Here is a 24030-nt window from a genome sequence, read left to right on the forward strand (position 1 = left end):
GAAGTGCAAGGGGTCAGGGAGTTCCCTTTCCAGGGGTGACAGATGGCACCTGGAAAATCGGGCCACTCCCACCCGAATACTCTGCTTTTCCGACGGGCTTAGGAAACGGAGCCCCAGGAGATTATAGCCCACACCTGGCTCAGAGGGTCCTACGCCCACGGAGTCTCGCTGATTGCTAGCACAGCAGTCTGAGATCAAACAGCAAGTCGGCAGCGAGGCTGGGGGAGGGGCACCCGCCATCGCCCAGGCTCGCTTAGGTAAACAAAGCAGCCGGGAAGCTTGAACAGGGTGGAGCCCACCACAGCTCAAGGAGGCCTGCCTGCCTCTGTAGGCTCCACCTCTGGGGGCAGGGCACAGACAAACAAAAAGACAGCAGTAACCTCTGCAGACTTAAATGTCCCTGTCTGACAGCTTTGAGGAGAGCAGTGGTTCTCCCAGCACGCAGCTGGAGATCTGAGAACGGGCAGACTGCCTCCTCAAGTGGGTCCCTGACCCCTGACCCCCGAGCAGCCTAACTGGGAGGCACCCCCCAGCAGGGGCAGACTGACACCTCACATGGCTGGCCAGGTACTCCAACAGACCTGCAGCTGAAGGTCCTGTCTGTTAGAAGGAAAACTAACAGAAAGGACATCCACACCAAAAACGCATCTGTACATCACCATCATCAAAGACCAAAAGTAGATAAAACCACAAAGATGGGGAAAAAACAGAGCAGAAAAACTGGAAACTCTAAAAAGCAGAGCGCCTCTCCTCCTCCAAAGGAATGCAGTTCCTCACCAGCAATGGAACAAAGCTGGACGGAGAATGACTTTGACGAGCTGAGAGAAGAAGGCTTCAGATGATCAAATTACTCCAAGCTACGGGAGGATATTCAAACCAAAGGCAAAGAAGGTGAAAACTTTGAAAAAAATTTAGAAGAATGTATAACTAGAATAACCAATACAGAGAAGTGCTTAAAGGAGCTGATGGAGCTGAAAACCAAGGCTCGAGAACTACGTGAAGAATGCAGAAGCCTCAGGAGCTGATGCGATCAAATGGAAGAAAGGGTATCAGCCCTGGAAGATGAAATGAATGAAATGAAGGGAGAAGGGAAGTTTAGAGAAAAAAGAATAAAAAGAAACGAGCAAAGCCTCCAAGAAATGTGGGACTATGTGAAAAGACCAAATCTACGTCTGATTGGTGTACCTGAAAGTGACGGGGAGAATGGAACCAAGTTGGAAAACACTCTGCAGGATATTATCCAGGAGAACCTCCCCAATTTAGCAAGGCAAAAGATACTCCTCGAGAAGAGCAACTCCAAGACACATAATTGTCAGATTCACCAAAGTTGAAATGAAGGAAAAAATGTTAAGGGCAGCCAGAGAGAAAGGTCGGGTTACCATCAAAGGGAAGCCCATCAGACTAACAGCGGATCTCTCGGCAGAAACCCTACAAGCCAGAAGAGAGTGGGGGCCAATATTCAACATTCTTAAAGAAAAGAATTTTCAACCCAGAATTTCATATCCAGCCAAACTAAGCTTCATAAGTCAAGGAGAAATAAAATACTTTACAAACAAGCAAATGCTGAGAGATTCTGTCACCACCAGGCCTGCCCTAAAAGAGCTCCTGAAGGAAGCACTAAACGTGGAAAGGCACAACCGGTACCAGCCACTGCAAAATCATTCCAAAATGTAAAGACCATCGAGACTAGGAAGAGACTGCATCAACTAATGAGCAAAATAACCAGCTAACATCATAATGACAGGATCAAATTCACACATAACAATATTAACTTTAAATGTAAATGGACTAAATGCTCCAATTAAAAGACACAGACTGGCAAATTGGATAAAGACTCAAGACCCATCAGTGTGCTGTATTCAGAAAACCCATCTCATGTGCAGAGACACACATAGGCTCAAAATAAAAGGATGGAGGAAGATCTACCAAGCAAATGGAAAACAAAAAAAGGCAGGGGTTGCAATCCTAGTCTCTGATAAAACAGACTTTAAACCAACAAAGATCAAAAGAGACAAAGAAGGCCATTACATAATGGTAAAGGGATTAATTCAACAAGAAGAGCTAACTATCCTAAATATATATGCACCCAATACAGGAGTGCCCAGATTCATAAAGCAAGTCCTGAGTGACCTACAAAGAGACTTAGACTCCCACACATTAATAATGGGAGACTTTAACACCCCACTGTCAACATTAGACAGATCAACGAGACAGAAAGTCAACAAGGATACCCAGGAATTGAACTCAGCTCTGCACCAAGCGGACCTAATAGACATCTACAGAACTCTCCACCCCAAACCAACAGAATATACATTTTTTTCCGCACCACACCACACCTATTCCAAAATTGACCACATACTTGGAAGTAAAGCTCTCCACAATAAATGTAAAAGAACAGAAATTATAACAAACTATCTCTCAGATCACAGTGCAATCAAGCTAGAACTCAGGATTAAGAATCTCACTCAAAACCGCTCAACTACATGGAAACTGAACAACCTGCTCCTGAATGACTACTGGGTACATAACGAAATGAAGGCAGAAATAAAGATGTTCTTTGAAACCACCGAGAACCAAGACACAACATACCAGAATCTCTGGGATGCATTCAAAGCAGTGTGTAGAGGGAAATTTATAGCACTAAATGCCCACAAGAGAAAGCAGGAAAGATCCAAAATTGACACCCTAACATCACAATTAAAAGAACTAGAAAAGCAAGAGCAAGCACATTCAAAAGCCAGCAGAAGGCAAAAAATAACTAAAATCAGAGCAGAACTGAAGGAAATAGAGACACAAAAAACCCTCCAAGAAATTAATGAATCCAGGAGCTGGTTTTTTGAAAGGATCAACAAAATTGATAGACCGCTAGCAAGATTAATAAAGAAAAAAAGAGAGAAGAATCAAATAGATGCAATAAAAAATGATAAAGGGGATATCACCACCGATCCCACAGAAATACAAACTACCATCAGAGAATATTACAAACACCTCTATGCAAATAAACTAGAAAATCTAGAAGAAATGGATAAATTCCTCAACACATACACCCTCCCAAGACTAAACCAGGAAGAAGTTGAATCTCTGAATAGACCAATAACAGGAGCTGAAATTGTGGCAATAATCAATAGCTTACCAACCAAAAAAAGTCCAGGACCAGATGGGTTCACAGCCGAATTCTACCAGAGGTACAAGGAGGAGCTGGTACCATTCCTTCTGAAACTATTCCAATCAATAGAAAAAGAGGGAATTCTCCCTAACTCATTTTATGAGGCCAGCATCATCCTGATACCAAAGCCTGGCAGAGACACAACAAAAAAAGAGAATTTTAGACCAATATCCTTAATGAATATTGATGCAAAAAATCCTCAATAAAATACTGGCAAACAGGGCTAATATCCAGAATCTACAATGAACTCCAACAAATTTACAGGAAAAAAACAAACAACCCCATCAAAAAGTGGGCGAAGGACATGAACAGACACTTCTCAAAAGAAGACATTTATGCAGCCAAAAAACACATGAAAAAATGCTCACCATCACTGGCCATCAGAGAAATGCAAATCAAAACCACAATGAGATACCATCTCACACCAGTTAGAAGGCAATCATTAAAAAGTCAGGAAACAACAGGTGCTGGAGAGGATGTGGAGAAATAGGAACACTTTTACACTGTTGGTGGGACTGTAAACTAGTTCAACCCTTGTGGAAGTCAGTGTGGCGATTCCTCAGGGATCTAGATCTAGAAATTCCATTTGACCCAGCCATACCATTACTGGGTATATACCCAAAGGACTATAAATCATGCTGCTATAAAGACACATGCACACGTATGTTTATTGCGGCATTATTCACAATAGCAAAGACTTGGAACCAACCCAAATGTCCAACAATGATAGACTGGATTAAGAAAATGTGGCACATATACACCATGGAATACTATGCAGCCATAAAAAATGATGAGTTCATGTCCTTTGTAGGGACATGGATGAAATTGGAAATCATCATTCTCAGTAAACTATCGCAAGAACAAAAAACCAAACACCACATATTCTCACTCATAGGTGGGAATTGAACAATGAGAACACATGGACACAGGAAGGGGAACATCACACTTCGGGGACTGTTGTGGGGTGGGGGGAGGGGGGAGGGATAGCATTGGGAGATATACCTAATGCTAGATGACGAGTTAGTGGGTGCAGCGCACCAGCATGGCGCATGTATACATATATAACTTACCTGCACGTTGCGCACATGTACCATAGAGCCTAACGTATAATAATAATAACAATAATAATAATAATAAAAAGAAAAAAAGTAAATAAATAAAATAAAAAAAAAATACTGGCAAACAGAATCCAGCAGCACATCAAAAAGCTTATCCACCATGATCAAGTGGGCTTCATCCCTGGGATGCAAGGCTGATTCAATATATGCAAATCAATAAATGTAATCCAGCATATAAACAGAACCAAAGACAAAAAACACATGATTATCTCAATAGATGCAGAAAAGGCCTTTGACAAAATTCAACAATCCTTCATGCTAAAAACTCTCAATAAATTAGGTATTGATGGGACGTATCTCAAAATAATAAGAGCTATCTATGACAAACCCGCAGCCAATATCATACTGAATGGGCAAAAACTGGAAGCATTCCCTTTGAAAACTGGCACAAGACAGGGATGCCCTCTCTCACCACTTCTATTCAACATAGTGTTGGAAGTTCTGGCCAGGGCAATTAGGCAGGAGAAGGAAATAAAGGGTATTCAATTAGGAAAAGAGGAAGTCAAATTGTCCCTGTTTGCAGATGACATGATTGTATATCTAGAAAACCCCATTGTCTCAGCCCAAAATCTCCTTAAGCTGATAAGCAACTTCAGCAAAGTCTCAGGATACAAAATCGATGTACAAAAATCACAAGCATTCTTATACATCAATTACAGACAAACAGAGAGCAAATCGTGAGTGAACTCCCATTCACAATTGCTTCAAAGAGAATAAAATACCTAGGAATCCAACTTACAAGGGATGTGAAGGACCTCTTCAAGGAGAACTACAAACCACTGCTCAAGGAAAGAGGATACAAACAAATGGAAGAACATTCCATGCTCATGGGTAGGAAGAATCAATATCATGAAAATGGCCATCCTTCCCAAGGTAATTCACAGATTCAATGCCATCCCCATCAAGTTACCAATGACTTTCTTCACAGAATTGGAAAAAACTACTTTAAAGTTCATATGGAACCAAAAAAGAGCCCGCATCGCCAAGTCAATCCTAAGCCAAAAGAACAAAGCTGGAGGCATCGCACTACCTGACTTCAAACTATACTACAAGGCTACAGTAACCAAAACAGCATAGTACTGGTACCAAAACAGAGATATAGATCAATGGAACAGAACAGAGCCGTCAGAAATAATGCCACATATCTACAACTATCTTATCTTTGACAAACCTGAGAAAAACAAGCAATGGGGAAAGGATTCCCTATTTAATAAATGGTGCTGGGAAAACTGGCTAGCCATATGGAGAAAGCTGAAACTGGATCCCTTCCTTACACCTTATACAAAAATCAATTCAAGATGGATTAAAGACTTAAATGTTATACCTAAAACCATAAAAACCCTAGAAGAAAACCTAGGTATTACCATTCAGGACATAGGCATGGGCAAGGACTTCATGTCTAAAACACCAAAAGCAATGGCAACAAAAGCCAAAATTGACAAATGGGATCTAATTAAACTAAAGAGCTTCTGCACAGCAAAGGAAACTACCATCAGAGTGAACAGGCAACCTACAAAATGGGAGAAAATTTTCTCAACCTACTCATCTGACAAAGGGCTAATATCCAGAATCTAGAATGAACTCCAACAAATTTACAAGAAAAAAACAAACAACCCCATCAAAAAGTGGGCAAAGGACATGAACAGACACTTCTCAAAAGAAGACATTTATGCAGCCAAAAAACACATGAAAAAATGCTCACCATCACTGGCCATCAGAGAAATGCAAATCAAAACCACAATGAGATACCATCTCACACCAGTTAGAATGGCAATCATTAAAAAGTCAGGAAACAACAGGTGCTGGAGAGGATGTGGAGAAATAGGAACACTTTTACACTGTTGGTGGGACTGTAAACTAGTTCAACCCTTGTGGAAGTCAGTGTGGTGATTCCTCAGGGATCTAGAACTAGAAATTCCATTTGACCCAGCCATCCCATTACTGGGTATATACTCAAAGGACTATAAATCATGCTACTATAAAGACACATGCACACGTATGTTTATTGCGGCACTATTCACAATAGCAAAGACTTGGAACCAACCCAAATGTCCAACAATGATAGACTGGATTAAGAAAATGTGGCACATATACACCATGGAATACTATGCAGCCATAAAAAATGATGAGTTCATGTCCTTTGTAGGGACATGGATGAAATTGGAAATCATCATTCTCAGTAAACTATCGCAAGTACAAAAAACCAAACACCGCATATTCTCACTCATAGGTGGGAATTGAACAATGAGAACACATGGACACAGGAAGGGGAACATCACACTTCGGGGACTGTTGTGGCGTCGGAGGAGGGGGGAGGGATAGCATTGGGAGATATACCTAATGCTAGATGACGAGTTAGTGGGTGCAGCGCACCAGCATGGCACATGTATACATATGTAACTTACCTGCACATTGTGCACATGTACCATAAAACCTCAAGTATAATAATAATAATAAAAAAAAAAAGAAGTAGGTTGAACTTTGCTAAGTAGCAGGAGTGAGAGTCTTTAATTTAGGCAAAAGTGATTTGGTCAAAAACAGACGGGATGAGATGCAAATGAGTAAAAATAATGACTTGATTGAAAATGAATGATGTTAGAATGAGAGTTTCTCATATATCATTGGTAGAAGTAGAAATTAGTACAAGTATTTGTGAAGGCAATATGGAAATATCTACCACCATTTTAAATGAACATGCTCAAGCATTTTAACATGTAGGAATTTATCCTAGGAATACACAATATGTGTAAAGAAACAGATTCAAGAATATTTTGTACTGTTGTATTTGCAATAGTGAACAATTGGAAGATACCTAAGTAATAGGGTATTGTTTTAACTTGTTATGTTATATTAAAGTACATTTAAAAAGTATAATTACTCGCACTGGCATGAAAAGATGTCCAAAATGCTGTTGAACTAAAACAAGCAAGGTAAAGAACAACATGTTAATTTTTTTGAAAAACTGGTAAACCATTTCCAAAGAAGGCATGTAATTGATTGATGTCTACTCAGAAATAATTTTGTTTTAAATCCTTAAACACAAAAAGTTCTAGATTCATTGATTTTCTTGTCATTACTTTTTACTTATTTTTATTTTTTATTACAATATAAATGTACTCCATTACAGAAAAAATGGAAAATATAAGAAAAGAAAAATTAGAGCATGACAAAATGCAATATCAACCATTCTAACAATTATAAACTCCTTGGTGAATATCCACTTAAATCTCTTTCAGTTCATATGCTTTTTTAAATCAAAATATGGGCTATCCATGCCCTTCACTCATAAGTTCCTTTTGCTCATTTAGCAATGAGAGATATTTGGAGAGTGACTTTCCTTTCTATAAAATAATTTTTCACCAATAAGCATATTAAAATACAAACTAAGTTGATCAAAAATTAATTAGAAATTTAAAAATAAACATAAGTACAACATAAATTTATATTGTAGAAATAGAAATAGATTGGTGCAAAATAGATAAACCTACTTAAATATTCCTTAAAATTTGGAAAAATACCTCAGATACACAAAAATTACCAATTTGTGAAAATTCAGTGACTCACTTATACCTGACAAATGTAATTATTGACTATACCTTTGGTGTTTTTTAATGATTAAAATAATACATGCTGATTAAACTCTAAAACAATATGAAGGTATATCCCCAAAGGTAGCCCCACATTCAAATTTTTTCAGTCATTCTTGTTTTTAATCAGAATTCGCACGTAAATTATTTAAAAGAAATTTGTGGTCATACCATATGAACCTTTTTATTTCAGGATAAATAGATTCATGTTATTTTTGTTTAAGCCTGGTGAGATCTATCATAGGAACAAAGCAAGATGTAGTTAAACATCCTCCTATTGATGGACATATATGATGTTACATTTTGTGCAACTAACTTCTTTATATATATATATGTGTGTGTGCATGTGTGTATATGTATCCTTATACACATTTATATTAGTGAACTTGTATAGTTATCTGTGTAGGATTTATTCCTACCACTAGAATTTCTAGGTCAAAGGATATATACCTTAAATTTTTGATAAATATTTTAATTTTTCCTCTGTAAATGTAATAATTTACTCTAAATAGTACATGAGTTATTTATGCTAAACAGTACATGCCAGTTTGTTTACAGCTTTGCAAACCCTGCATATTCTAATACCTAGATGCTTGAAATAAGCATATGAAAAAAGTCCTAATTTCCTATTGCTAAGTGGACTAAAGCTCTGCTTTAAAGCACAGCACTTCAAACTTCTTGATTTTAAATTGTTTAATTGTATTGGGTTTAATGGATTGTTGAAGAAAAACCCCAAAAGTACTATAAAAGTGTCATCACTTTATGTTAGTTAAAAAATATACCACATAAGGTTAGAATTTTTAATTTGCTGCAGATACTACAAAGTGTCATTTTTCAGCAGACTGGAGTGTTTTGAGTTTGTCTATTGATATCAGTTGTGTTTGCATTCAATGTCAATCATTTAAGCTTGTCTTTAAATTTGGGTTACATTGAGTCACTGATTCTGTTTCATTGGTTCTTATGTCACAAAATATGATTACAGGGCAAGAAGGCAGTGATGAAGCTCAGGAACTCCATAGGCAATTCACAGAGAATTAATTCATATCAACTTCCAAACATTAACAGTTACATGATGCCTATTCCTCCTCCACTTCCCCTAAACGGGAAAATCACAAGAGAAAATAGATCTGAAACATGGAGAAGGAGAAGATTTCATCCAACCACTGCTCCAAATGGCTTAGAACCTCTTTTGACCAAGGTGATTATGGAACAAATTTTTCTTTTATTAATTTATCTCAGATTACATTGCACTATTAGATTTCTAGGTTTGCAGTAAAAGAATTTGGAGGAAATTGCATGCAAAATGTTGTGTGTAAAGAAATACAATTTTATAAGTAAGCTTGAATGTATCTGAAACCAAAGGTTTGAGTAATTCAGTTGCATAATGAGTTTAGCACAATTAATAATAAAAGATTTAATAATTCTTGTGGTCAAATTTAATTTGACCAATACCTATTTCCAAATCATTTATTTCCTTAAATGCACCTGTTCAGTCACATGTTGTTGGAAATATCTTAACATCTAATTTGTAAAAATTCAGAAACCTTGATATACTTAAAAAACATAATATAGTTTATTTTGAACAATTTATGGCAAATTACTGTATCATACATAGAAAAATTATTTCAGTAATTTTTGAAGAGATTACAGTTTGTTGTACTGATTTCCTCAAAATACTAGTAGAAGAAACAGTATTAAGGCCTGTTGGACTTTATACACATACAAGCTAGTAAGAAGGCAAAATAGCTCTTCATTTTTATTATGTTAAATATACAACTAATAGCAATTAAATGACAGTTTTGTGATTGGCAAATAAGCTGGGTCAACATTTCACTGACTGATCATCAGGAAGTGAAGTGCCAGCATGCACATAGATTCTTAAAAACCAACTTCACTTTCAGGAACCTTATTCACCCCAGGTCCACATCTCACTCCCAGCAGCTGTCCTTACCTCTAACCTTCTCAGAAGATGGGGACCATCTTCTTCCTGCTTGCTTGAATTTCCTTTTTTCAACTCTACTTTTACCAATTCTCTCCCCTGGTTGCTGTCTTTGACAGGATGTTTTCTCTCTCGTTCCCAAGGCCCACCCTTGCCCTGCGTCTTTGATCAGATACTCTCACTGTCGGTGGTAGCTCGTACTATCTGTCATTCTCTCTAATTTGGATTTGCTGCCTTCCTCTAATACTCATCTCTGTCACTCAACATATCCAGGCCTTAGATAAAGGAGCAAATTATTTCCTCACATGCTGCAACCTTAGACTTCTGTTTTATCTTGTTCTTCATTAGTAAGTTCTCTATAGAGCAGTTTACTGGAGCTTAGTCCAACAACCCCAGGCAACTCAACTTCCAACAATATTCTTGCTCACAATTTTATCTACTGTTGGTCAGCTGTAATTCTAGGACCCAGAGTGGAGGAACAGCTCAGAATGAAGGAGTCTGGAATATGTTGGCTTCATGGGCAACAGTACCACAGATTGCTTTTAACGTTCCACTCAGGAGTGGCACATGTCACTTACACTTGAATGCCATTTGGCAAGCCCTTGACCAAGACTGACCTCAATGGAGTAGGAAGTATCAGTCTCTCACAGAAAAGGGCAGTGAATATTTGGAACAATAATAGAATCTACCACATCCACTACCTTAATTTTTCACTCTGCATGCTGGCATTGGTTTCTATCTGGCCAATGAACATGCTCTCAAAAGATGTGGCTCACACTTAGCAAAAACAATGAGTTACTCATCATTCTCAAACACTTGGGGGGCAGGATTTGATTTTCAGATGTTAAAATGTATTACTGGGATACATTCTACCTGTTCATGCTCTTTTAAAACACAAGTTTAAATGTCTCACAAGCCATAAGAATATATAAAGTCTTATCTATATGTACAAGTTCAACAACAATAACCAAGCAAGCACCATGCACTCACTACAGCTTCATGATGAACTCTACTATCATATTATGCAAGAGCCCCCTTTTTCCTGCCCCATCATTCTTTACTTTTTTCCAGAGCAACCACCATGCTGACTTCCCTGTGAACTATGTCCCTGCTTTTCTTTAGAGTTCTATCGCTTATATGCATAAAACTTCAGAAATAAGCTCAAACCTAGCATTGTAATGGAAGGACACCATTTCCAGGAGAAAATAAGCTGAATAGAATCTTTGGGTCACAGCCTGGGTTTGGTTTTCAAATAGTTTTAAAAGCCCCTTCTGGGGAAGTCAGAGTGGTCAGGTCATGAGTGTGTCAAGGTATCTGGTGAGGTCCTAGTGTGAGCCAGACACTGGATGTCCAGCAGGAAAATGACCAGGAGAATGGGCTTCTGTAGCTGGGCATGGAGGAGGGAGCAGCAGCTTCTTCATCCCAGGGTCATGACAAGTGAAGCACAAATAAGCATCTGAGCCAGGTTCCCCTGGGATTCTGCATTCAGGTTAGAAGCACAGCATGGTGTCATGAGGCATGCTGGCTTTAACAGACCTTATCATATCTGTCTCCTGAGTCACAGGGCTTCAGTCTGACTTACTCTTTTTTTTTTTCCAAGAAAAAAACCCTTTTTTCTCTCTTTTTGGAATCTCTATTTTGGGAATGTTAGAACTACTAAACTGATGCTCTAAGATTCTTAGCTTTTCTCTCCTACTTTTTACCTCTTTGTCTTTTTGTTCTACTTGCTGAGAGGTTTTTTTCAATTTTATCTTCCACACATTCTACTGAGTTTTTTCTCCTGCCATGTTTCAATTCTAAGAACTCCTTTTGTGCTCACTGAATGCCACTTTTAAAAATGCATCTTATTCTTGATCTGTATGATTTTAACTCCTTCGTATTTGTGGAGACTTGCTTTGTGAGCTAATATATGTTCAGTTTTGGGAAAGAATCATATTCTTTAAATGTTGAAATTAAGGTTCTATAAATGTCCAATAGATAAATATTAATTGTGTTACTCATATTTTTACATTTGTAGGCTTTTTATGTGTTTAGTCTCTTAATTCTTGAGTTATAATGAAAATCCATTCTCTATCATTATGGATTTGTCAATTTGTCTTTGTAATTATGCCAAGTTCTGTTTTGTAAATGTTTAGAAAATCTTATATGCTCTCAGACTTAAGATTATTTTAATCTTACTGGTGAGGAGATCCTTTTTGTCATATTGCTTTTTGTCTTAAAATCTATTTTGTCTAATAATACTTCTTATTTTCTTTAGATTAGTGTGTGTGTCTGTGTGTGTGTGTGTGTGTGTGTGTACTGTATATGGAGAGTTGACACTTGAATAACATGGGAGGAAGGGGTGTCATTTCTCTGCACAGTCGAAAATTTGTATATAAACTTTGACACCCCCAAAACTTAACTACTTATAACCTACTGTCGACTGGAAGCCTTACCAATAACATAAATATTCAATTAACACATATTTTGTATGCTATTTGTATTATATACTGTATTCTTTCAAAGTTAAGTTAGAGAAAAGAAAATGTTATTATGAAAACTGTAAATAAGAGAAAATACATTTATACTACTGTACTGTATTTATCAATACCATAAGTTATGTCTTCTCTTTACAAAATGAATCATCCACCTGTGGGCAACCTCAGCTAGAGAATTCAATTCAACCTTTTCTTATAATGTCATGACTTTGCTTCTTGGAGTGTTTCTCCAGGTGAAACTTTGTTGAGTCCCATGATGTTATTCAGTGTTTACAGTATTACGCTAAACACGATGGAAAATATGTAAGAACTTTGAGGGATTACTTTTTACTCTGATAGATGATTTACTAAAGAGATTAATTACTCGTGTGGACATGACTAGTGTCACATAGCATTTTAAGTGGATACTCACAACACTTGAACTCACTACAATAGCAACCGAAGGTGGCTATGAAATTACTACAGCAGTACAGTATTACTACAGTTAATTTTATGCAGTTATGATTTAATATTGCATCTTTATTTGTTTACATTTCTCTTGATTGTAAATGGCACCATGCATGGTCTGTAAAGAGTATGTGTAAGTTTTGATAAATCTTAACTTTTTATAATAGATTTGTGTGTATTTTATGGTAGTAAATGATAAAACAGACTAGCATCTACATATATTTTATGCATTCATAACATACATTTTTCTTATTTTTTAAAATATTTCTAGGCTATACAGTTTGTCTTCAACTTTTTCAAATTGTTGTAAATCTCCAAAGAATTTTCCAACATACTTATTGAAAAAAATCTGCATATATGTGGACCCAAGTGGTTCAAACCCATGTTGTTCAAGGGTCAACTGTATATGTACACATATGTATGTGTGTGTATATGCATATGTGTGTATATATTCCTTTCACTTTTAGTCTTTTGGTGTCTTTAGTTTTAAACTTTAGGATTTAAATATGTTTATGTAACATGGGGTGGATTGTGTTTGATTCTATCTGAGAATCTCTGTTCTATTAATAAATGAGTTGAGTCCAAGTATATTTACTTTGTTTAGTGACATATTTAGACTTATTTCTACCATCTTAGTTTTTTTTTTTTTAACTTACCATGACGTTTCTTTGTAAAATTTTATGCTATTAACTGCCTCTTCCTTAAACCTCTCCTCTCTTGCCTTCCATGGCATTCTGTTTTCATGCTTCCTCGGGGTCTCCTTTTACCTCTTGTCCTACTCCTTTGTGATTCTTTTTCATCTTCACCCATAAATCTACCCATCCCTATAGGCTTCAGCCTTTACACTTGTTTTTCTATTCAAGATGTAGTCATCTTCACACATGATTTCATGCTAGATGTCTGTTGGAGTTGACTCTAGCCCTGATCCTTAGGCATCGAGTAAAATTGTCTCAGTGGGGAGAGTCACACACTTTCACATTAATATTTGAGTTTAGTTTATTTAGATATAGAAAAGATTCATTTAAGGGGAGATGGCTCTTGTGACTAATTTACACATAAATTCATCTTTCATTTTATGACTACCATCCAGCAAAGCATTTTTTAAAGGCTCTTAAAAAAAGGAAAGAAAGAGTAAAAAGCAATGAAATATGGCTTGCTGGTAGCCACCACCTGCTCCTCTATGAATGTGTAGAACAACATGGTCTCTGGCTTCTGTGATTCATGTCTCTGGGGATGATCAGTAGAGCCAAATGGCAAGGTGTGGTAAGACTCGCAGTCCAGCAACTTGTCTCTGGACTCTGTTGCTTTGTCCTGTTTTGTTCTAGCACCTTCAGAGCTTTATACTGCATTTACAGAATCCATGAGACTAGTTACATTTTGCACTAAGGTTTACCTCACTCACCTCCAGACTTTTATGTTCCCATTCAGGATCGAGGTAGTCTAACCTTACCAGTCACCTACTCTACACAGCAGCCTGCTGAAAATGTGGAAAGTTTCATATATAGCTTTTATAAAAGTGAAAGTACAGGCTTCCAAATAAGAACCTACTTAATGGTTATGTTTATCTATTTTAGAAACCAATAACAAAGTTTGCTTTTATTTTTTATACATTTTTGAAAGAGAGGGCAAAAAGTTTATGACACTAGTTTGAGACTTTTCCATGAAAGCCCTCTATCTACCTCCTAGGTACCAAATAAGCCCTGGGCAATTACAGATGCCCAATTGATAGGTCCTACTGCTCCTCAAATTCAGCATGGTTACAACTTAAGCCAGTTTCTCCATTCAGTTGCCTTATTTATCTTAAAGCACAAACTTCTGTCCTGTAATTTGACCTCAAAATCTATAATATCTTCTTCCTTATGCATTGCACATCCAGCTAGTTGCTAAGTTCTCTAGATCAGAGATGTCCAATAGAAATAGAAGGCAAGCCACATATGCAATTCTAAAATTTTCTAATAGTCAATTTAAAAAGATAAAGAGAAACATGAAATAAATTTTAAGATTTTAATATATTTTATTTAATCAAGTATATCTAAAATATCATTTCCACATGTAATCAATGCGAAAAATTTTAATTAAGTATGATGTATTTTCTTATACTATGTCTTTGATATTCAATGAATATTTTATACTTACAGCAAATGAGCTACCTTTCAAATGCCCAGCATCCAAATGGGGGAAATGGCTGCTGTCCTGGATGGCACAGCTCTAGATGCCACCTGAACAGTGGCTCATGTACCTGATAATCCTTTTTCATCCTTACTGCTACATCTCTAGTTCATGGGCTTGCTAACTAATCTCTTAATGGAACTGTTGCAATCATCTATATACTTGTCCTGCCTCTAAATGAGAATATAGCTCAGTCCAGTTTTTGTTGATAATGGCAAATGATATGCTAGGTCCTGAGGTTACCAAGATGGGTAAGACTAAACTCTTTCTCTCAGAAAGATTGCAGTCTAACAAGAGAGACAGATATATATATATATACAATTAACCATGATATATTGTGATGAGTACTATAATTGTGATATAAATAAAGCACAATAGAAACATAGAGGAAAGAAATATTAGTTTTGACCGAGGAGATTAGAGAATGCCTCCTAGAGAAGGTGGCATTTGAAATGGGCTTTGAATGATCAGTAGGAAGTTAGCAAATAGAACCAGGGAACTGAGATTGAAAAGCAGAAAGGGGAAAAAAGAATAAGCAAAATTCATCTCGGTTTTATTAGATTCTACATAATGGTGCTAAATTAAACTTTATGGAAAAACTCTCAACATACTCCTCTACTGCTTGAAACTTTCACTAGTTGGCTCTTTCTTAATGAAAGTAGGTATATTGTTCTGCATGGCTATTTAAAATGTGGGTTTTTAAAAATTATTCAGGTATGGTGAGACTTACAGATTAAGAGACAATTGTCATCAAAAAGATAGATTGTTACTCACAGTTCCCAAGAGGAGGGGACACACCACATGCATTGATCAGGGATCCATCCAGAATAATGTTTGCCAATCTGGGCATTGGAGTCCAGCTAAATTAATAGGTAAAATTAACCATCACAAGACCAGGTGCAGTGGCTCACATCTGTAATCCTAGTGACTTGAAAGGCTGAGGCAAGAGGATGGCTTGAGGTCAGGAGTTTGATACCAGACTGGCCAACATAACAAGACCCGATCTCTAACACCTGTAATCCCAGCTATTAAGGAGGCTGAGGCAGGAGGTTGACTTGGGCCCAGGAGTTTAAGGCTGTAGTGATTGCACCACTGTGATTGCACCACTGCACTCCAGCTTAGGCAACACAGCAAGACCCCATCTTCAATAATGTTAGTAATAACTCTTACACCACACCATGCAGAGCCACACAAGGAAGCACCAGAGTAGGTTAGGAAGCAGAGGGAGTGGGGAAGGAAATGTGAGCAGGAACCCTTATTATCATTTCTGTGGGAAGGAATAGGTGAGATAGATCCTGAAAAATCTAGAGCTCTGATGCCTCTGTAAGGATTGAGGTGTTTCTGGGCACATTAGGAATAAGTGTGAGGTAAAGTTTACACAGAAGTAAGAAAAATGGCCCAAAAGAAAATGAAAAGAGAAACCATACTAAAAGCAAAGTGGGAGGCAAAACCAGAGAGAAAGAGAAGAGAAAGGGAAGAACGTATAATGTAGTGCTGTGAGGTTTTCATACAACCAGCTGCTTCCTAAGTCTTTGGGATATGAACACTCATCCTCTGGCTTGTGTCAGATTTTCTCTCCCTAGGGCCACCAGCATCAACATGGGGATTGCCACTCTTTATGGTCAGGCTGGTTTTGTATCAATCTGTTTCAAGGAATAGTCACCAAAGTCGGTGTTTGGTTTAACAAGACACTGTGAATCAGTTTTCCTGTTCTGGTAACTATTGAGTTTCTGTAAATGTAGCAAGCTTCCTATTTAGGGTAGAACCAACCTACTGTAGCTTTATCAGAATATGTAAAGGACAGAATATGGAATGCCTAATTGTTCCATGTCTGTGTCCAGTTGGATCAATGTTAATTAGGTTCTTACTAAGCATCAGCACTGGCAAGTTACTGGGGCATGAAGATCAGTAGGACATCATCCTTATCTACTGAGAGAGAGATAATACAAGGAAATAGTTCCAATATCATGTGACTCATACAATTACAGAGGCCTGGAGATTAAAAGTAGTTGATAGTGTTTGGGCCACTACAATCAGTTCAGTTGCCAGACATTTAAATGTAGCATGAGAAATTGCAATCACTGGGAGATAATAGGTATTAGAAAATATAACACATTTTATGTTGCCTGGGGAATGTTGGAACTTATCCCATGGATAATGGGAATCACTGGAGGGCTTTAAGCAGGAGAGTCACATGATCTGTTTAATAACAATAGATCACTGTGATTTCCAACAGGAGGGAGATTTTGAGGGATATCAGACTAGAAGTGGAGAGACTAATTCGTAGGTGACCATACTTCTCAGTTTTCCTGGAATAGTTCAAAATTCTGCCCCTTTCCCCCATTTCCTAATTATTAGTAACACCTCTTTCACTGTGTGTCCAAGTTTGGATGATAAATTTCATGGTCACCCTACTTGATGTCCAGAATTCACCAGGGCTTCGTGAAGAAGATGGAGAGGAGTTATTGCCCAACACTATCAACAAGAACAGGCCCTTTGACACTATACTGTTTGTGTGGGCATGGATAAAAGAGATTTCAGTGAAAACTTAGTATATCAATTGAATGCTAAATGTTGCAAATATATAATGGCTGATGGGTTAACCACTCAATGGGCTTGCTGTTTATTTATCAGCTCAGTTGTACTTGCCTGAAAAAACTGAAAAGAAATGAGAAGGAAAGTCATAAGCAACTGGTGAAGGAAGTCAGAAAGAAGAGCTTTAGTTATGCAGGGGCATGAGACCATGCTCCTGTTCTTCAAATGGAACTGAATTTTCATGGAAGGTTTTGATACTTACTTGAGGATAGCAGAAAGGGCCGAGAAACCTTATTAAAGTTTCATTTGTCTCTGGTCATTATATCTTTGCAAGATGGTAAGTATAGAGGCAATTCAGTCAATTGAAAGAAACTACTGTTTGTTTCCTAGTGCATATATTTAATCACGAGCTGTCCCTTGGGCCTTCTGTTAGAACTCAGAAAAAATTTACTTGGTTGCAATAATTAGGGAATATTTTTTAAAACGAGAATGAAATAATGAGACCCAAGAGAAAAGAGATGTTACTATCAGAAATAAGCTTTAGCAGAAAGAAATATGAATAAGAGGAAATGAAAAGGATAAAGGGCTGCCTTTTCCTGTATTTTTCTCTTTAAAAGTTTCTCCTTCCAGTTTCTCATTTCATACACAGGACACAGGTCTTTCCCTGACTCTAATCCCACTATTACCTTGTATTTATATAGTGCTTATCTCCTACAAACTCACAGGGCTACCTCTAAATCCATGCTGCTTTAGAAAGTATTGCTTAACAAAAGGGGGATGCTTTTATTTAATCAGTCACTTCATTAAAGGTGCCAGGCGCAGCTTGGAGCTGGATTTGCCTGAGGTCTGCTGATTGTGCAGTGGGCTGCACACAGGCATGTCACAGCTCCACAGTTGCCCAGGCAAGAGGAAACATGGGATTATGATTTTCCAAGTAGGAGCCAGACCTGGCATCATCCCTTTGCTTCAACAGGGAGATGTTTCTAATCTGCAAGAAATTATCCAGTTTGCTGATTTACTTTCATGGCTCTTGATGCCCTGTAATATGTCTCTTGATTATCTCTTTATTTGAGAGCTCTTCCTTCCAACAGGCAAGAAAATTTGCTTGAATTTTTAAATCTTGGACTTTCTCCCTCATTTATACTTTCAGACGGTTGCTAACAGAATTTCATTCCATCAGATTTCTTTCCTCTGGTTTTTGCTTCAGAGAAATAGAATGAAATGGAAAAAAAATTATCTGAAGTGGAAGAGGATGAGTTTAGAGATGGAAATATTTTAGTAGTTCCTTCAAAAATGTTTGTTGCAGCTCTGTTATTCTTTAGAAAATGCATGCTTCTCATGCATCTATAATTTGATGGAATCAACTCAAATTACTGCCTTGGATCCACTTAAAGTTGGTCTCTGCACATTTTTTGTCTAGCTTAAAATTGATTTTTAGAAAAGTGAAGTAGATGAGAAGGAAAGGCTGGCCTGTGTACAATTCTAGAGGCCTACAATTTTCTTACTAGCCCCCCTTAAAGTCTTTCAACCCTCTCAGCCTTTCTTATTTCTCTGCCTCTTCCTCCTTTCCTTTGTTCTGCTTCTACTTCCTCCTCTTCCTCGTAGAGGTCAGGCAAACACTGTGCTCATTCACTATTATGAAAATATTTCAAACAATTAATTAGGAGTCAATGCCTAGGACATTGATTTTCTGGCATACACATTTACTGCATATTTTATAAATAATTTAAATTGGGCAATGCCATAGGATATCAAATAGGTTTTTGTAGTAATTTTAGAGACTTTGTTCGGTAGATTGTTTTGATACTATAAACAATATTGATATTGGATTTTCAATCAACTGAATGCCCCTGTGAAACTGGATAGTCCCAAGCACAAATTATTGATGACCCCGATCTTCAGAATGACGGTAGAAGAAATCATACCTGTGCATTTCCCTCTCAGATGGAATAAGCCCAGGGAAGGATGTGTTGTCAGTGCTCAGTTGTAAAGATAAAGCAGCCAATTACAAAAACTATTGCTAAATCTCTAAGTCAGTTCAAATTGAAACAGAATGATGTTACTAATATTTATTTAGTTCATTTATTTGGATTTTTATTGGAGAACCAGCTAAAAGAGCCAAAAGTTTCTTCTTGGTGTCACTGAAATTTTTGCTATATATAACAAACACACTCCCACACACCTCCCCACACACTTGCACTTAAAGTAAAAAATGACAAACTCTATCCAAATCCCCATTATTTACATTAAAAATACAAAGCCAAAACATATATGTTATAGTTATTTAGGAGGATTTATTTTGCAATGGGTTTGACTTTTTGTGCATTTGTAAATTGACACTTTATTTAGATTTTGTTGGTAGGTACTTAAAAATAACCTTCTTTATTCTTCATATTACAATGTCAGGTAAGAACTCTTATTAGAAAGTAATTTGTTAATAAGCCTCATTTTTTTGTTTATTTCAGGATTCAAGAAGGGTTCATAAAACATCCTTACATAGTAATGCAGCTATTACAATGATCTATTTGGGGAAAAATGTGCACCTATCTTCTGATAATCCTGACTTCCGGGATGAAGTTAAAGTTTATCAGCAGCACTGTGGTGGGGAAAACCTTTGTGTCTACAAAGGCAAACTGCTTGAAAAAGGTACACATAAAATGTGAATGTTTTTTAATTGCTTCGAGTTGATGCTATAGATAAGCTGCTGTTGATATAATATCAAAATGACTTCAATCACTTTATGAAATTATGCATATCCAGGGACTTATAAACCAGCTGCCTAAAAGTAAATCTAGATTTACTGCTCTATGATTGAAACTGAAGCAGCAATTACTCTCGCAGATTGTGGAAGAAAGGATTTGGAGTGATTTAACCTGGTAACAGATTAATTTTGGGATGGAGATATATGATCATTAAAATGTTGCAGGAATAAGCTGTCCCTGAAATTACAAGTTAACTATTTGGCTTGCCATAGTGAATTATACCATACATTATTCTAAGAGAAAAATACCAGATTGGAAATTTGTTCTTTAGAGGTATGTTGAGATAAAATCACAAATCCAATAAACTGCAGGGTGAATCACACCTAAATAACTTGGTGGAGAATTTGGCTAAATAGCTTTTTAGTACATTTTTGCTTTCATTTGATCATAAATCCATGTTTGTCCACATAGGATAATTTTTATATGCAATATAGGTTTTTGCAAATTATACTGTAATGTTTTTCCTCAATATTTAGTTCAAAGGAGCAGCAGTGAAAAGAAATAGTATTTACGGGGTTATATTGTTACTTCCTTGCTTAAGAAACTGGGTCCAAAAAGTAATAGCATTTTTACTAATTAAAAGAAATATATGTATTTGGATAATCTTGGTAGGAGTTAAGGGGAGAATTGGGGACAAACATGGAATTTTTACTTTTAGTCTTTCTGATTTCCCTCATTAATTGAAGACAGTGACTATTACTAAAATAAAATTCATGTCCTTAAAGAGAGACTATAAATTCATACTGAGGAACTACATATGTAAAACTTTCCATCACAAAAATGGTAAACACTTAAACGATAGTTTTAACTTAAAGTGAAACATAATATGATGCTCAATGATGTCAGAAACTGTTTATTTCCATTTCCATTTTATATATTTGGTAGGAATGCAATTTACCTTGTTTATTTTGCTGTAGCATTCCAGAGTTCATTCCTTTCATTTTATAGATGAGGAAAATGAGATGATTCCAGAGGTGGAGTGGCTCCCCAAGGTAACATTCTGACCAGAGTCGAGAGCAAATCCCGAGCCCCCGGCTAGGTGCAAGGCCCTTGATCAGTTACAGGCAGCCCCAGTGAGCTATTCTGAGTAGCATGGAGTTTCCTACATTTTCATGATATGAGTGGTGTGAAACCCCTAATGATAGTGGCATAGATACATACACTTATTTTTTTAAAGTATAACTTTCAGCTATTAATTTAGGAGAATGCTGAAATTAGCTGTAAAGTCGGAATTAACATGATGAAAACTGTCCTGGACTTTAGATCACACTTTATTCAACAAAATGCATATACAACATCTATTTGCTGGAAAATGTGATAGATACAAATGAAAAAAGAATGAGGCTTAGCTAAATGATTCTCTGGTAGATGATGTACACTCTGTGATGAGAGTGAAAAACCAAAGGTTATGGGAGAAAGGGTGTTACTTGGCTCAGTATTATTTTGCATACATATTGATGCTGGGACGTTTTGTTATGGCATTGGACAGTCTTGAATAATAGGATGGAATGGGGACTTAAATAATTGAATCCTGTCCATGCAATAATTTTGTCTCAGCTTGCCCTTGATTGCCAGGAAAGTAATTGTTCAAAATTGAAAAGTTGGGTGGCTCACAGTTGACTTGTGGTTCAGCAATCTTAGCAATTTAGCTGGACTGAAAAGAATCTGCCCTTTCTACAAATCAAAGCTGTGCATGATTCAGTAAAATGTGAATAGGGTTTTAAAAGATTTCTGTTAACAAAAGTTGGAGGGAGAGCATTTAACATTGTGCTTGGAGCAGTAAACTCATTAAAATTTGGCTTTTATTAATTCGTCTTGCCTTTTTATTAGAAGTAACAATAAAATTAATTATTTAGAAATGTGGCAAGTGCATCCTTTATTCCCAAGTAATTCATGATATCTTGCAATTTGATTTTAGACTTCAAGCCACAAGCTGATTGTTTATTATATACACCTATGAAGTTACTGAGTATTTCCTGCTACTTGTAATTTCTTCACAGGCATTTTTATTTGCCATGTTTATCTTTTCAGACAACACAAACCATGGCTTCTTGGGTTCATTTTAAGTGCAAAAAAAAGTAACATTTTTTTTTCTGGCTTTCTTAGAATCCCTTCCTTTTCTGCTCCATTTTCCTTTATTTCCATAATGGGATCCTGTTGCATCTATCTGTGCATTCCTCATTATGCTCTGGCAAATACAGCTGCTTCACTTGTCCCATACACACTATTATTTTGCCTTTGCTGTCCTATTTCCTTTGTCTATAGTACTTTCTCTTTTCTTCTTTTCAAATTCAAATATTACCCATCTTTTAGGACTCAGATTAAGGCTGTGCAGCTTTCTCACTGACTTCTACTCTGTTTTATCCCAATAGCTTTCAGTCAACACTCAAAACTGAAGCAGTTCATTGTGCTTTGACTTATATTAACGATTTTTAATTTTTTTCTTTTTTAAGAGACAGTCTCTCTCTCACCCAGACTAGAGTGCAGTGGCACAAATATAGTCACTATAGCCTTGAACTCCTAGGGTAAAGTGATCTTCCTATCTCAGCCATGCCCAGCTAATTTTTAAATATTTTTTATAGAGATAGGGTCTTGCTATGTTGCCCAGTCTGGTCTCAAACTCCTGGACTCCAGCAATCTCCCTGCCTTGGCCTCACAAAGCGTTGGGATTACAGGCTTTAGCCACCACACTCAGCCCTGTTTCTTATTTTTCTTTTACTCATTGACTTTTTTTTCAGTTTTAAAAAATAGCTTTATTGAGGTGTAAATTAAATGCCATAAAATTTATTCATTGTAAGTGTATAATTCAATTTGTTTTTGGAATTGTACAGAGTTGTGCAGCCATTATCACAAACCAGGTGTAGGACATCTCCAGCACTTCAGGAAGTTCCCTTGTTCTCTTTGACAGTTGGTCCCTGTCTCATAGACAGCCCCAGGAAGACACTGACCTGCTTTCTGACTGTACAGATTTTCTTTTCTGGACATTTCCTATAAACACAATCATACCATGGGTAGTCTTTTGTCTTTTTGCACTCACTTAGTGTAATGTTTTTGAGAGTCATACATATTTGTAGTATCAGTAGTGGCTCTCTCTTTCTATTGCTGAGTATATTCCATTACATGGATACACCATATTTTTAAAAATTTATTCCCCAGTTAGAGGACATTTGTATTGATACTAGTTTGGGACTATGAATATAAAAACACAAGTTTTTGCATAGATACTTGTTGCTCTTGATTAGATTCCTAGGTGTGGTTTTGATTGCTTTTATTTCTAGGTATATGTCATATTTTCTCCTTTTTTTTTTAACATGTCTTTTGATTGTTGAAAACTACATATTTAGGTGCTATTTTAAAGCTCCTGTGAATTCTGGATTCTGACTTTCCTCTATCAAAGGTTATTGTTGTTTCTGGTTTTTCCTTCCTTTTTTTTTTTTTTTTTGTTTGTTTTTTGTTGTTTTTTTTAGTAACTTACCAAAATTAAATCTGTGAAATTTAGCCTTCATCATCCTGGTGCAGAGCCAGCCATGTTTTGCTCAGATTAAAAAATATTATATTGCTATTTTTTAGTCTGGACTCTTGGGGTAGTCTCTGTGTTTTTATAGCTCATTGCTAACGTCCCCAGAAGTATATCTGAAAACATCAAGAATTTATTCTTTCATGGGTTCCTAGGCCAGATGTCAAAAATGAAAGTATTGGCAGGGACACACTCCCTGAAAAGCCCCAAGAAGCATTCTTCTTAACTCTGTCAACTGGCCTTCCTTGGCCTGTGGTTCCGTCACTTCAATCTCTGCCTCTGTGTTCACATGCTATTCTTGTGTGTCTGTGTG

The 24030-nt window shown here is 36.8% G+C and overlaps 1 protein-coding gene across 1 annotated transcript in view; it reads left to right on the top strand.

Annotated features, from left to right (window-relative positions):
- Nucleotides 1-24030, top strand: part of ERICH3 (glutamate rich 3) — a 119205-nt gene that overhangs the window by 48742 nt on the left and 46433 nt on the right. The window contains exons 10-11 of the mRNA XM_024255348.2: nucleotides 8854-9069; nucleotides 19904-20084. Coding sequence (XP_024111116.2) covers nucleotides 8854-9069; nucleotides 19904-20084 — 397 coding nt within the window. The remainder of the gene's footprint in view (nucleotides 1-8853; nucleotides 9070-19903; nucleotides 20085-24030) is intronic.

The sequence above is a fragment of the Pongo abelii genome, chromosome 1, assembly GCF_028885655.2.
Source record: "Pongo abelii isolate AG06213 chromosome 1, NHGRI_mPonAbe1-v2.0_pri, whole genome shotgun sequence".
In the NCBI taxonomy this organism is placed as follows: Eukaryota; Metazoa; Chordata; class Mammalia; order Primates; family Hominidae; genus Pongo; species Pongo abelii.